The following is a 16,058-nucleotide window of genomic DNA, read 5'->3' as shown; positions in this document are numbered from 1 at the left end:
AAGCTCTCACTGATGAAAGGAGGTTTTGGCTCAAAATCTCACGATACATGGCCCCATTCATTCTTTCCTTAACACAAATCAATCGTCCTGTCCCCTTAGCAGAAAACAGCCCCAAAGCATGATGTTTCCACCCCCATGCTTCACAGTAGGTATGGTGTTCTTGGGATGCAACTCAGTATTCTTCTTCCTCCAAACACGACGAGTTGAGTTTATACCAAAAAGTTCTATTTTGGTTTCATCTGACCACATGACATTCTCCCAATCCTCTGCTGTATCATCCATGTGTCCATTTTGGTATAAACTCAACTCGCTGTATATATATATATATATATATATATATATATATATATATATATATATATATATATATATATATATATATATATGTATGTAGCCCGGCCCCCCGGCCACATTTTTTTTAACCCAATGCGGTCAAAAAGTTTGGGGACTCCTGATTTACTGGAGATTTACTGTAGGTGTTGAATCAATCAATCAATCAATCAATCAATGAATCAATGTTTACTTATATAGCCCTAAATCACTAGTGTCTCAAAGGGCTGCACAAACCACTACCACATCCTCGGTAGGCCCACATAAGGGCAAGGAAAACTCACACCCAGTGGGACGTCGGTGACAATGATGACTATGAGAACCTTGGAGAGGAGGAAAGCAATGGATGTCGAGCGGGTCTAACATGATACTGTGAAAGTTCAATCCATAATGGATCCAACACAGTCGCGAGAGTCCAGTCCAAAGCGGATCCAACACAGCAGCGAGAGTCCCGTTCACAGCGGAGCCAGCGGGAAACCATCCCAAGCGGAGGCGGATCAGCAGCGCAGAGATGTCCCCAGCCGAGATTCCCAAAGCCCAAAAAAAGTCTGCGGGCTATAGAGCGTTTTCCGTTCGGGCTCCAGTACTCTGGAATGCCCTCCCGGTAACAGTTCGAGATGCCACCTCAGTAGAAGCATTTAAGTCCCACCTTAAAACTCATTTGTTTACTCTAGCCTTTAAATAGACTCCCTTTTTCGACCAGTTGATCTGCCGTTTCTTTTCTTTTTCTCCTACGTCCCACTCTCCCTTGTGGAGGGGGTCCGGTCCGATCCGGTGGCCATGTACTAGAATAAAACAAAACAAAAAATAATATGACTTTTTTTTTTTTACATTTCTAAGACTGAGAACCTTTTGGGTCCCTGGGACCAAACATGAGGAGAGCCTCTAAGATTAAATATATATATATATATATATATATATATATATATATATATATATCCATTTTTTTGACAGACAACATTCACACTCACTCACATTCATTCAATGTGAATGTGAGTGAGTGTGTGTGTGTGAATATATATATATATATATATATATATATATATATATATATATATATATATATATATATATATATATGTATATATTTCATTGGTTTCGACCCGATTCCTTTAATATTCGCCACTCGGTGAATACAAAAAGTCTGGACACGTGTGACATAGTTTCTACGTATAAAGGGGCGTGTCCTTGTCTAAACGACATACTCATAGTTGGCGTCGCCAAACGACCACGTACCGCCCACAAGCGATAAAGCCAGCCAATCATGATGCACCTCATTAGTTTGGTGGTTGAGTATGGGCCAATCAGAGGGAAGAATGGTCCTGCGTCACATGAAAATCAAAGTTGTTGTAGAGCGCGGCGGGGAGGAGATGAAAAGTATCCTGTGGATGACAGAGAAAACAGGCGGCGGACAAAGGTGTGCAACCCTTCTGACTCCACTACGAAAATTATATTATTTAACGGTTTAACATTATTAGAATGCGTTTCACTGGATATATGACAAAAACGACTTCCCGGACGGATTAAAACGACGGACTACGACGATGTTCATGTCGCTCCTCGCCTAGTTTTCTCCACTTCTTTCTTACAGTTTTGCCACCAAGCGCAGGATTTTGTTGTGACTTCCACTCGAGATGACGGAAATCAACGAGAAGGAGAACGAACCACAACACCACGACCTCCAACGACCACGGGCTACTGTGCCCAGCCAGCCCGAATCAAAGGTAACCAGCACACCTGAGATTGTGGCGCACCTCTGGTCCTCAGCATGTGGGGCTGGTACCACTAATACTGGGGTCGGCAACCTTTACCACTCAAAGAGCCATTTGGACCTGTTTCACAAAGTATAGAAAACAATGGGAGCCATCCATCCAGCTTCTTCCGCTTATCTGAGGTCGGGTCGCGGGGGCAGCAGCCTAAGCAGGGAAGCCCAGACTTCCCTTTCCCCAGCCACTTCGTCTAGCTCTTCCCGGGGGATCCCGAGGCGTTCCCAGGCCAGCCGGGAGACATAGTCTTCCCAACGTGTCCTGGGTCTTCCCCGTGGCCTCCTACCGGTTGGACGTGCCCTAAACACCTCCCTAGGGAGGCGTTCGGGTGGCATCCTGACCAGATGCCCGAGCCTCCTCATCTGGCTCCTCTCCATGTGGAGGAGCAGCGGCTTTATTTTGAGTTCCTCCCGGATGGCAGAGCTTCTCACCCTATCTCTAAGGGAGAGCCCCGCCACCCGGCGGAGGAAACTCATTTCGGCCGTTTGTACCCCTGATCTTGTCCTTTCGGTCATGCCACATAACTTTTTTGAAATTTATAATGAAATAACACTGCTTAGAGAGTTTTTTTTGCTTTGTGTTATGTATAAGCCAGGGGTCTCATACACGCTGCCCGCACCTTAATATGAACATTTAATTTTGGTGCGGCCCGCGAGTTTTATATGAACGCCGCTTGACAGCGTCACACCTTCCAACCGTCCAATTTTCCCGGGAGACTCCCGAATTTCAGAGTAATTATTCTCTCGATTGTACGCTGGTGTTCACCCAATCTACAATAATAAGGGCGTACAATGATGTCACGACCGTCCTCCACAGCTTGTACAAATAGCTTGCCAGCCCAAAGAATTGTCGAGGCCATTGCAGACACACATAAGAGACTGCAAGGTATCCTTATTCAACAGCAATACAGGTTACACTGAGGGTAGCTGTTTAAACAATGTTAGCACTCTTACTAATATGCGTCACACTGTGAACCCACACCAAACAAGAATGACAAACAGATTTCAGGAGAACATCCGCACTATAAACACGACAGAACAAATACCCAGAATCCCATGCAGCCCTAACTATTCCTGGCTACATTATACACCCCCACTAGCACCAAACCCCCCTCGCCTCTCCGTGCGTCGGTTGCGGTGGAAGGAGTTGGGTTGGTGGTAGCTGGGTGTATAATGGAGCCCGGAAGAGTCAGGATACATTGGATTCTGGGTATTTGTTCTGTCGTGTTTATGTTGTATTATAGTGCGGATGTTTTCCTGAAATGTGTTTGGCATTCTTGTTTGGTGTGGGTTCACAGTGTGGCGCATATTAGTAAGAGTATTAAAGTTGTTTATATCACAAACCCTCAGTGTGACCTGTATGGCTGTTGAACAAGTATGCCTTGCAGTAACCTGTGCGTTCAGATAGAGGTCGCATCCAAAATGTGACCGGACGATAGCATGGGTAAAATCCTGGCGCGATGACATGTGGAAAGGGTGTTGGAGGCATTGTCATCACGTCACGCCGTCAAAGTTGATTTCTGGGTGAAAATCGGAAAATGTTTACCCGGGAGATTTCTGGTAGAAACATTAAAATTGGAAATCTACTCAGTGGCCTAGTGGTTAGAGCAGGGGTGCCCATTACGTCGATCGCGAGCTACCAGTCGACCGCGGGGGGTGTGTCAGTCGATCTCCAGCCAGGCTTTAAAAAAAAATAGACCTAAAAATTAGTGATCATCAATCTTCACCAAGACGTCACTTAAATGACATTCACGGTACCGGAGGGTCTTGTGAGATGACGCTGGCTGCTGCAAGATCATTATTATGAAAATATGACCGAGAGGAAGGCGAGAAACACTTTTTATTTCAACAGACTCTCGCGCCGTACCTTCCGTCAAAACTCTAAAGGCCGACTGCACATTTCCTATCTTCACAATAAAAGCCCTGCTTCATGCTGCCTGCGCTAACTAATTACAGAGTCTCGGAAAACTGGCGTGCACAAGCGATCCCTCAGAAAGCTGGCGTGCACATCACTTGTGCACGCCAGCTTTCCGAGACTCTTATTTTGTTAGCGCAGGCAGCATGAAGCAGGGCTTTTATTGTCAAGATAAGAAATGTGCAGTCGGCCTTTAGAGTTTTGACGGAAGGGACGGCGCGAAAGTCTGTTGAAATAAAAAGTGTTTCTCGCCTTCCTCTCTGTCATTTTTTCATAATAATGAACTGGCAGCAGCCAGCGTCATCTCACAAGACCCTCGGGTGCCGTGAATGTCAATCAAGCAAGCTACGGAATTTGCCGTCAATGTTTTTCTTGTAAAGTGTATGGAAGCTGGATGAATTAGATGCCAAAAACCAACCACTTTCATGTGGTATTGTACAGAAAGGACAACTTTTTTTCTCCTCCATTTGAAAATGTGGGCGTTATCATCATTACTGTCTGATTCCAATCAATGCAAGTCATCAGAATCAGGTAATACACCAACTTATATTCTTGTCTTCGTGAAAGAAAGACATCTATATGTGTTACACATGCTTGTATTATCATTAAACACATTTAACTTGTTTACAAAAATGTCTCTTTCATAAATAAATAAATATAAATGATATATATAAATGAGGTAGATCCCCTCGAGTTGGTCAATTGAAAAGTAGCTCGCCTGCAGAAAAAGTGTGGGCACCCCTGGGTTAGAGTGTCCGCCCTGAGATCGGTTGGTTGAGAGTTTAAATCCCGGCCGAGTTTTACTAACGACTATAAAAATGGAACCCATTACCTCCCTGCTTGGCACTCAGCATCAAGGGTTGGAATTGGGGGTTAAATCATCAAAATGATTCCCGGGCGTGGCACCGCTGCTGCCCACTGCTCCCCTCACTTCCAAGGGGGTGATCAAGGGGATGGGTCAAATGCAGAGGACACATTTCACCACACCTAGTGTGTGTGTGACAATCCTTGGTACCTTAACTTTAAATCTACCGGACTTCTCCGGGCGGCCACATAGACACCACATATTTCAAAATAAAATCACCATACTTAATACATTTACAGTTGGATTGTATTTACAAACTACATATTTAAAACTGGTTAAGTGTAAATATAGCACAAAAACAGTGCAGTACTGTGTGTAAAAAAAAAAAGTTTGACAGCAATTACATCATGGTTAATTGTGCACTGTAGGTGTGTTAATACTGTACTATTGTGTGTTTTTACACAAAACAAAATTGTGAAGCTACTTAGTGGTCGCTGAATGTATTGCGTAACAACTTTTTAAGCTGCTTAAGTTTCACAAGTAGTCTGACCTCAGAGTCGCACTGGAGAGCTCATGTGATCGGCGCCACTGTGTGTTGTTAAGTGCATGCACAAACTTTTGAATCCAAAGTTAAAAAGACAAAACACCAACATATTAATGATCTGCTATGGCAGTTCTTCTCAACCTTTTTTCATTGATGTACCTCCTGTGAACATTTTTTTAATTCAAGTACCCCCTAATCGGAGCAAAGCATTTTTGGTTGAAAAAAAAGAGATAAAGAAGTAAAATACAGCACTATGTCATCAGTTTCTGATTTATTAAATTGTATAACAGTGCAAAATATTGCTCATTTGTAGTGTTCTTTCTTGAACTATTTGGAAAAAAAGATATAAAAATAACTAAAAACTTGTTGAAAAATAAACATCCATCCATTTTCTACCGCTTATTCCCTTTGGGGTCGCGGGGGGAGCTGGTGCCTATCTCAGCTACAATGGGGCAGAAGGTGGTGTACACCATGTACAAGTCACCACCGCATCACAGCATATATATATATATATATATATATATATATATACTCATATATATTTGATTGATTGAAACTTTTATTAGTAGATTGCACAGTTCAGTACATAGTCGCCACCTCATCGCAGGAAAAATAAACAAGTGATTCAATTACAATTAAAGATTTCTAAACATGGAAGTAATCATCAACTTAAAGTGGATCCATGAACTTAATTCTAAACATTTCTTCACAAAAAATAAATCTTTAACATCAATATTTATGGAACATGTCCACAAAAAAATCTAGCTGTCGACACTGAATATTGCATTGTTGCATTTCTTTACACAGTTTATAAATTTACATTCATATTATTCAACAAATATATTTATAAAGGATTTTTGAATTGTTGATATTTTTAGAATATGTTTAAAAAAAATTTCACTTACCCCTTGGCATACCTTCAAGTACCCCCAGGGGTACGCGTACCCTCTTTTTGAGACCCACTGTGCTATAGGGATGTAGAATAGAATAGAAAGTACTTTATTGATCCCTGTGGCAAATTCAACACCACAGTTCGCTCACAATAGACAATAATAATAATAAAATATATATATATATATATATATATATAAATATATTCTACATATATTCTACATTTAAGTGCAGTCAAGAAGGGACATATGCATTATATGGCTGTCGGTATGAAGAACCTCCTGTGTCGTTCCGTGTTGCATTTTGGGAGTCTGAGCCTTCCACTGAACGCGCTCATTCTCTCCGCAAGGTCCGAGTGTAGTGGGTGGAAGGTGTTGTCCATAATGGCTAGGAGTTTTGCTAGACTTCTTCTCTCTGACACCATCGCCAGAGAGTCTAGCTCCACTCCCACCACGTTACTGGCCTTCTTTACCAGCTTGTCCAGTCTGTTTGTGTACCTCGCTCTCAGCCCGCTGCCCCAGCAAGCCACGATGAGTATCGGCCAATTTTCTTGAAAGAGTATGTGATCACCATTGCCGATAACTTCTGGTTGACACTATTTATTTTTAGCCCCCCCCCCAGCAGAAATGCGGCTTGCAGCTAATTATATGTCTCCATACAAAGCCAATCCCAAAAGCTAATATCAATCGCCTCCATTGCAGCAAATAAACTGCATTTTTCGGACCATAGGGCGCACCGGGTTATAAAGCGCGCTGCCGATGAATGGTCTATTTTCGGTCTTTTTTCATATATAAGGCGCACCGGATTATAGGCCGTGTTAAAGGCCTACTGAAATGAGATTTTCTTATTTGAATGGGGATAGCAGGTCCATTCTATGTGTCATACTTGATCATTTTGCGATATTGCCATATTTTTGCTGAAAGGATTTAGTAAAGAACATCGACGATAAAGTTCAATCAATCAATCAATCAATGGTTACTTATATACCCCTAAATCACTAGTGTCTCAAAGGGCTGCACAAACCACTACGACATCCTCGGGCAAGGAAAACTCACACCCAGTGGGACGTCGGTGACAATGATGACTATGAGAACATGATACTGTGATACTGATGATACTGATGACTATGAGAACATATGAGAACATGATACTGTGAAAGATCAATCCATAATGGATCCAACACAGTCGCGAGAGTCCAGTCCAAAGCGGATCCAACACAGCAGCGAGAGTCCCGTTCACAGCGGAGCCAGCAGGAAACCATCCCAAGCGGAGGCTGATCAGCAGCGCAGAGATGTCCCCAGCCGATACACAGGCGAGCAGTACATGGCCACTGGATCGGACCGGACTCCCTCCACAAAGGAGAGTGGGACATAGAAGAAAAAGAAAAGAAACGGCAGATCAACTGGTCTAAAAAGGGAGTCTAGTTAAAGGCTAGAGTATACAAATGAGTTTTAAGGTGAGACTTAAATGCTTCTACTGAGGTAGCATCTCGAACTGTTACCGGGAGGGCATTCCAGAGTACTGGAGCCCGAAATGAAAAAGCTCTACAGCCCGCAGACTTTTTTTGGGCTTTGGGGATCACTAATAAGCCGGAGTCCTTTGAACGCAGATTTCTTGCCGGGACATATGGTACAATACAATCGGCAAGATAGGATGGAGCTAGACCGTGTAGTATTTTATACGTAAGTAGTAAAACCTTAAAGTCACATCTTAAGTGCACAGGAAGCCAGTGCAGGTGAGCCAGTACAGGCGTAATGTGATCAAACTTTCTTGTTCTTGTCAAAAGTCTAGCAGCCGCATTTTGTACCAACTGTAATCTTTTAATGCTAGACATGGGGAGACCGGAAAATAATACGTTACAGTAGTCGAGACGAGACGTAACAAACGCATGGATAATGATCTCAGCGTCTTTAGTGGACAGAATGGAGCGAATTTTAGCGATATTGCGGAGATGAAAGAAGGCCGTTTTAGTAACGCTTTTAATGTGTGCCTCAAAGGAGAGAGTTGGGTCGAAGATAATACCCAGATTCTTTACCGTGTCGCCTTGTTTAATTGTTTGGTTGTCAAATGTTAGAGTTGTATTATTAAATAGAGTTCGGTGTCTAGCCGGACCGATAATCAGCATTTCCGTTTTTTGGGCGTTGAGTTGCAAAAAGTTAGCGGACATCCATTGTTTAATTTCATTAAGACACGCCTCCAGCTGACTACAATCCGGCATGTTGGTCAGCTTTAGGGGCATGTAGAGTTGGGTGTCATCAGCATAACAGTGAAAGCTAACACCGTATTTAAGTTCGCAACTTTTAGTCGCTAATAAAATAGCATTGCCTGTACAGGAAGTAGCAGACGATGTGCGTGTGACATCACTGGTTGTAGGGCTCCTCACATCCTCACCTTGTTTACAATCATAGCCAGCAGCAGCTATAGCTATTCGGACCGAAAAAAGCGACAATTTCCCCATTAATTGGAGCGAGGATGAAAGATTCGTGGATGAGGAAATTTAGAGTGAAGGGAAAAAAAGTTAAAAAAAGAAAAAATGGTGATGTAGTGGGAGCGATTCAGATGTTTTTAGACACATTTACTAGGATTATTCTGGAAAATCCCTTTACTGCTATTGTGTTGCTAGTGTTTTAGTGAGAGTAAATAGTACCTGAAAATCGGAGGGGTGTGGCCACGGGTGTGTTGACGCCACAGTCTCTGAGGGAAATCACGGCAGCTGCAGCAGGACAGAAGCTCCGCTGATGTCTCCGGTAAGAGGCGACTTATTACCACAATTTTCTCACCGAAAACTGCCAGTTGACATGTAGTCGGGATCCAAGTTCGCTTGACCGCTCTGATCCATAGTAAAGCTTCGTCTTCAGGAATTTTAAACAAGGAAACACTGGCCTTGTTTGTGTGACTAAAGGCTAAAAGCTTCCCACCTCCATCTTTCTACTTTGACTTCTCCATTATTAATTGAACAAGGCGCAAAAGATTCAGCAACACAGATGTCCAGAATACTGTGTAATTATGCCATTAAAGCAGACTACTCATAGCTTGGATCGGGCTGGAAAATAATTTCCGCTACATCCGGTGACGTCAAACGCACGTGTCATCATACGCGTCATCATACCGCGACGTTTTCAACACGACACTTCGCGGGAAATTTAAAATTGCAATTTAGTAAACTAAAAAGGCCGTATTGGCATGTGTTGCAATGTTAATATTTTATCATTGATATATAAACTATCAGACTGTGTGGTCGGTAGTAGTGGGTTTCAGTAGGCCTTCAAAGGAGTCATATTATTTATTTATTTTTTTTCTAAATTGAAAACACTTTCTTGTGGTCTCCATAACATGTAATGATGGTTCTTTCGTCAAAATGTTGCATATATTGTTTTACAGATCATCTTCAAGCCGCTTTCTGACAGTCGAATCAGGATGCGCCGTTTTGTCGGCGGTCTTATTTACGTGGCTCACCATCGACACCATCCTCTCACCCTCATCTTTGTTGTAGCGGTGTAGCGTGCAAGGACGGGAGTGGAAGAAGTGTCAAAAGATGGAGCTAACTGTTTTAATGACATTCACACTTTACTTAAATCATTAACGGCGCAGCATCTTCTCATCCGTAAACAGCAACGCCGGAAATGTGTCCCGTGAAAAAAACATCCAAACGTAACTCTCTATAGTTCCTTGGGTGAATAATGTAAACTCACTACGAGTTTACTGTCAGATATAAGTAAGAACTTTACACTACTCTATATTAGAAATGGCAACAGTGGAGGATGAATGTCACTATAACAAGAAGATAGAGAAAAAGCAATAGCTTATCGACTACAGCGTCGGCATGGACTACAAAGGCGGAAGCGCGCAATTTTTCAGGACTTACGCAGATCCCAAATACAGATAAGCAGGTACCTAAAGGTAATATTGCGAAACAAAACGTCAGATAATGTCTTACTTTATACACACACAATAATAATACTTATATGTTGAAGCACAGTACAATCCATCAAGCGGTGTGACTTCATTGCTTAAAAAAGTCGTACTAAAACATTTTGATAGATTTTTGATCGCCGTGTGTAATGTTCTATATTTTGAATGGTCTTGGTCTTGTTTACTTGAGTCATATTGCAGTCTACACATCTCGTGTGTGACTGTCAACATACTGCATACTGCATACTGTTTGACTGCCATCGACTGGTCACACGTATCATTTCACCATGTACCAAATAAAATAGCTTTGAGGTCGGTAAGCAAAACCACAATTATCCCATCCTGCGATGAAGTGGTGACTTGTCCAGGGTGTACCCCGCCTTCCGCCCGATTGTAGCTGAGATAGGCGCCAGCGCCCCCCACGCCCCCAAAAAGGGAATAAGCGGTAGAAAATGAATGGACGGATGGACAATTATCCCATACATTAGGTGCACCGGTTTATTAGGTGCACTGTTGAGTTTTGAGGGGAAAAGTAGCTCACCTGCAGAAAAAGTGTGGGCACCCCTGATTTACAGATAATGTCTTCAATTCTACAGTTTTATAACTTATTTAAAAAAAAAAAAAAAAATTACAGTAGAAATTTAGAGTAAATTAACCATAAAAATAGGATTTTTTTTTTACAGTGTAGAGCTGGGCGTTTATATGATCCCGATCGTTGATCACGACTAATTTGATTTCAATCACGGTGATCAGCTGGTAGCATATTTTCCTCGGTCAAACATGGCGTATATGTCTGTTTGAAGTCACATCAGCAGTGAGCCGTAGGGAAGCAGTGATGCTTGGTATAATCCTGCACGGAAACAATCCACCTTTATCGACTGTGATCCTGTGTCTGTGAATTTGTGTGTGTGTTTGTGTACGTTTTTGTGTCGGTATGTGTACGCAACCTCCTGTTCCGCAATCACAAAAGTGAGGCTCGTCACGATGTAATGATTGTTCAATCACTGTTGTTCTTTATTCTTTAACCACAAATGGAAGTGCAGCCCAGAAGAACAAAATAAAGCAATATGGCTAACACTAGCATAGAAGCGGAAACACAACACTGAAGAAGGAGCAGTGGCTTTAGGGACAAACCTTAGTTTCACTATGTCCTGCAACGCACTAGTAAGCCTGGCATGAATGCGGACCTGCAGGCACTCAGAACATTTATGTTACTGTATTGGTCCCGACTGGGAGAATCAACACACTCACTAATTTAATCAGAAAACATATAAATATTTGTATTCAGACTTTTTATTTGTTTACAAATATTCCACTCCTCTGATATAACATGTTGTAAAAAAAAACTCTGCAGACGGACACTTTGTGTACTTTTTGTTTGTTTATAGATATAAGTGTGGAAGGCTCCTTCCCTCGGGTTCCTCGGACCACCATCACTGCTCCTTTGCAGGGTTTTTTAGACAGTTTTATTTAACCAGAATAGTCTGTGTTGTGCTTTTCAGCAATTTCTTCAGTGTCTGTCAATCTCGCTTTTGCTCTCTCTCGTGCTCCAACTCCAACAACTCCTCTCCTCCCCGGCTGCTGCCTTTTTAACAGAGCGACAGGTGATTAAACAAACAGGCCCAGGTGGGCCATCTGCGTACCTGTCGCTGATCTCGCAGCTGGTCCTCGCACACCCCACTTCGCTGCGGGTCCGCAGGCCACGCCCCCCTACAATAAAATACAGAATCTATGTTTTAAAATATCCACAATCTAGGTCATGTAGATTCAAGTAATTCAAGAATACAAATGATAATTTATCAATCAATCAATCAATCAATGTTTATTTATATAGCCCCAAATCACAAATGTCTCAAAGGACTGCACAAATCATTACGAATACAACATCCTCGGAAGAACCCACAAAAGGGCAAGGAAAACTCACACCCAGTGGGCAGGGAGAATTCACATCCAGTGGGACGCCAGTGACAATGCTGACTATGAGAAACCTTGGAGAGGACCTCAGATGTGGGCAACCCCCCCCCCCCCCCCCCTCTAGGGGACCGAAAGCAATGGATGTCGAGCGGGTCCAACATGATACTGTGAAAGTTCAATCCTTAGTGGCTCCAACACAGCCGCGAGAGTTCAGTTCAAAGCGGATCCAAGACAGCAGCGAGAGTCCCGTCCACAGGAGACCATCTCAAGCGGAGGCGGGTCAGCAGCGTAGAGATGTCCCCAATCGATACAGGCGAGCGGTCCATCCTGGGTCTCGACTCTGGACAGCCAGTACTTCATCCATGGTTATCGGAGGGGTGGACATAGGAGGACATAGGAGAAAGAAAAGAAGCGGCAGATCAACTGGTCTAATAAGGAGGTCTATTTAAAGGCTAGAGTATACAGATGAGTTTTAAGGTGAGACTTAAATGCTTCTACTGAGGTAGCATCTCGAACTGTTACCGGGAGGGCACTCCAGAGTACTGGAGCCCGAACGGAAAACGCTCTATAGCCCGCAGACTTTTTTTGGGCTCTAGGAATCACTAATAAGCCGGAGTCTTTTGAACGCAGATTTCTTGCCGGGACATATGGTACAATACAATCGGCAAGATAGGATGGAGCTAGACCGTGTAGTATTTTATACGTAAGTAGTAAAACCTTAAAGTCACATCTTAAGTGCACAGGAAGCCAGTGCAGGTGAGCCAGTACAGGCGTAATGTGATCAAACTTTCTTGTTCTTGTCAAAAGTCTAGCAGCCGCATTTTGTACCAACTGTAATCTTTTAATGCTAGACATGGGGAGACCCGAAAATAATACGTTACAGTAATCGAGGCGAGACGTAACAAACGCATGGATAATGATCTCAGCGTCTTTAGTGGCAAAATGGAGCAAATTTTAGCGATATTACGGAGATGAAAGAAGGACGTTTTAGTAACGCTTTTAATGTGTTACTCAAAGGAGAGAGTTGGGTCGAAAATAATACCCAGATTTTTTACCGAGTCACCTTGTTTTATTATTTGGTTGTCAAATTTACCATTTGAAAGTGTTGTTTAGTCAATGATAACTTGAAATAAAACTCTAATAGTAATCACTACACCAATTATACTTGGTTTACTGCAGAATGTTTGTGATGACAAGCAAAAACACTAAATAACTTTGAGAGGCAAAAAAGTAATTTTCTTTAACCCCACAAAACATACCAAAAAAGAAGCAACATCGTGGCCCAAAAACCAGGTACGGATTGTAGTTTGGGTTACCTGTACTGTTGTACGAATAGTAAATGTAATTATATGTATGAACACAATGACAGTTGTCAGCTGTTGGCATATATTACCTCGATAAAACATGGTGGACATTTTTGTCACAAGATAGTGTAGTAGTACATATTAAACTTTAGGGATGCGATACTCTGTATATTCCTGCAAAGGACTGTCTGCTTAAATAAAAAAAAAAAAAAGTTGTGATATTAATTGAGATCGGATGAGGTGAAAAAAACTTGTGATCAATTCTTTTGCCAAATCGCCCAGGCTTTGAAGAGAAGCCCTGTTACAATAATACTTTCATACTGCAGCCTCCGTGCGATAACTACAGTGGTGTGCAAAAATCTTAGAACACTTGCAATGAACAGTGAAAAAAAGTCCTATTTCAATTAAATGACCCCAAATGCGGCCATAAAACCACTGTTTCTTTCATAATGGTACCTTCAACCATACTGCTGTTGCATAATGAATGTTCCAGAGACTCTTGCATGATCCATCCATTCCATCCATCCATTTTCTACCGGTTATTCCCTTTCGGGGTCGCGGGGGGCGCTGGCGCCTATCTCAGCTATAATCGGGCGGAAGGCGGGGTACACCCTGGACAAGTCGCCACCTCATCGCAGGGCCAACTCAGATAGACAGACAACATTCACACTCACTCTCTTGCATGATGCCTTTGTCTATTTCTGAGAAACATACAGCATGTTTGAAAAGCTAAATAACAGTCAAATCTCCCAAATGGAATGACATCAAGGTTTAAAAATCTCAGAAATTACATTGACACCATGCCAGAAATATGTGCTGCTATGACTATTGCTAAAGGGGCCCACACTAAATATTAGAATTAAATGTAAAAAACAAAAAACTCTATTAATAAATCAGTAGGTCTAAAAATTCTCAGTACCTTTTGCCTTTAGCCTTTGCCTTTTACACGTTGTAACAATTCCTCTAATGTTATTTCCTCAAAACGAGAGAAACTATTTTGGAGATCCGCCTCCGCTTGGGATGGTTTCCTGCTGGCTCCGCTGTGAACGGGACTCTCGCTGCTGTGTTGGATCCATTGTGGATTGAACTTTCACAGTATCATGTTAGACCCACTCGACATCCATTGCTTTCCTCCTCTCTAAGGTTCTCATAGTCATTATTGTCACCGATGTCCCACTGGGTGTGAGTTTTCCTTGCCCTTATGTGGGCCTACCGAGGATGTCGTAGTGGTTTGTGCAGCCCTTTGAGACACTAGTGATTTAGGGCTATATAAGTAAACATTGATTGATTGATTGAACAATGGCAAAAACAAGTGAAATTCAGGCTCTGGGAACAAATAAAACTTGAGTTTGTCAAGATTTGACAAGTGTTCTACTATTTTTGCACACCACTGTATGATCCGGCTTCCTCCCACCTCCAAAGCCATGCACCTGGGGATAGGTTGATTGGCAACACTAAATTGGCCCTAGTGTGTGAATGTGAGTGTGAATGTTGTCTGTCTATCTGTGTTGGCCCTGTGATGAGGTGGCGACTTGTCCAGGGTGTACCCTGCCTTCCGCCCGATTGTAGCTGAGATAGGCGCCAGCGCCCCCCGCGACCCCGAAAGGGAATAAGTGGTAGAAAATGGATGGATGGATGGCACTGTATGATCTCGTATTTACAGTTCTGGGCACTCCATTTGGTCTGGATTTTAGCCATATTTGTTAGTTACAGTCTTTAAACCAAGTGTGTCAAAGACAAGGCCCGTGGGCCAGCGAATGAATGATCTATGGCCCCAGGGATGATATTTGATTAGTATTACAACCGGCCTGCAGGCCACAGCCATCTGCTGCTGTTTTGCAGGTACCAATACTCCAGCAGTGTTGGTGCCAGGACCCCATCAAGTCCTAAAGATGGGGTCCCACAGTAAATTTTTGGGGATCCACTTTTTTGTAAGCATTTTGAAAACAAATGATAAATGAGAAATGGGTTGTACTTGTATAGCGCTTTTCTACCTTGAAGGTACTCAAAGCGCTTTGACACTACTTCCACATTTACCCATTCACACACACATTCACACACTGATGGGGGGAGCTGCTATGCAAGGCGCTAACCAGCACCCATCAGGAGCAAGGGTGAAGTGTCTTGCTCAGGACACAACGGACGTGACGAGGTTGGTACTAGGTGGGGATTGAACCCGGGTCCCTCGGGTTGCGCGGCCACTCTTCCACTGCGCTACGCCGTCTTAATTCATATCTTTTTTAAAAATACATCGATATATCTTACAAACTCGATATATCGCCCGGCCCTATGTGGACCGATATAAATGACTGATAACGTACACATCCAGCCCTATCAGAGTGAAGTGAGGTGAATTATATTTATATAGCGCTTTTCTCTAGTGACTCAAATCACTTTTACATAGTGAAACCCTTTTGATTGATTGATTGATTGATACTTTTATTAGTAGATTGCACAGTACAGTACATATTCCCTACAATTGACCACTAAATGGTAACACCCCAATAAGTTTTTCAACTTGTTTAAGTCGGGGTCCACGTTAATCAATTCATGGTAAAATATCTAAGTTACATTTAAACCCGTGTGGGTGGCGCTGGGAGCAGGCGGGTGAAGTGTCTTGCTCAAGGACACAACGGCAGTGACTAAGATGGCGGAAGAGGGGATCGAACCTGGAACCT

At 42.7% G+C, this 16,058-nt stretch overlaps 1 protein-coding gene and 1 long non-coding RNA gene across 5 annotated transcripts in view; one reads left to right on the top strand and one right to left on the bottom strand.

The window, feature by feature from the left end:
- Window positions 1-1,512: 1,512 nt before the first annotated feature.
- The window catches only part of LOC133558363 (SH3 and cysteine-rich domain-containing protein 2-like), an 81,762-nt gene continuing 67,216 nt past the window's right edge, over window positions 1,513-16,058 (top strand). For 2 of the 4 annotated variants that reach the window (XM_061909683.1, XM_061909680.1), the window contains exon 1: window positions 1,756-2,054. In XM_061909683.1, the coding sequence (XP_061765667.1) occupies window positions 1,965-2,054 (90 nt within the window). In that variant the 5' untranslated portion in view covers window positions 1,756-1,964. The other 2 variants (XM_061909681.1, XM_061909682.1) reach the window with 2 other exon arrangements.
- The window catches only part of LOC133557127 (uncharacterized), a 7,204-nt gene continuing 2,298 nt past the window's right edge, over window positions 11,153-16,058 (bottom strand). The window contains exons 2-3 of the long non-coding RNA XR_009807706.1: window positions 11,806-11,872; window positions 11,153-11,747 (exon numbers count right to left, since the gene is read on the bottom strand). This is a non-coding gene — a long non-coding RNA (uncharacterized LOC133557127). The remainder of the gene's footprint in view (window positions 11,748-11,805; window positions 11,873-16,058) is intronic.

Source organism: Nerophis ophidion, linkage group LG08 (assembly GCF_033978795.1).
Source record: "Nerophis ophidion isolate RoL-2023_Sa linkage group LG08, RoL_Noph_v1.0, whole genome shotgun sequence".
NCBI classification, from domain to species: Eukaryota; Metazoa; Chordata; class Actinopteri; order Syngnathiformes; family Syngnathidae; genus Nerophis; species Nerophis ophidion.
Note: the sequence above shows the minus strand (reverse complement) of the source record. Positions and strands in the feature narration are given on the sequence as shown.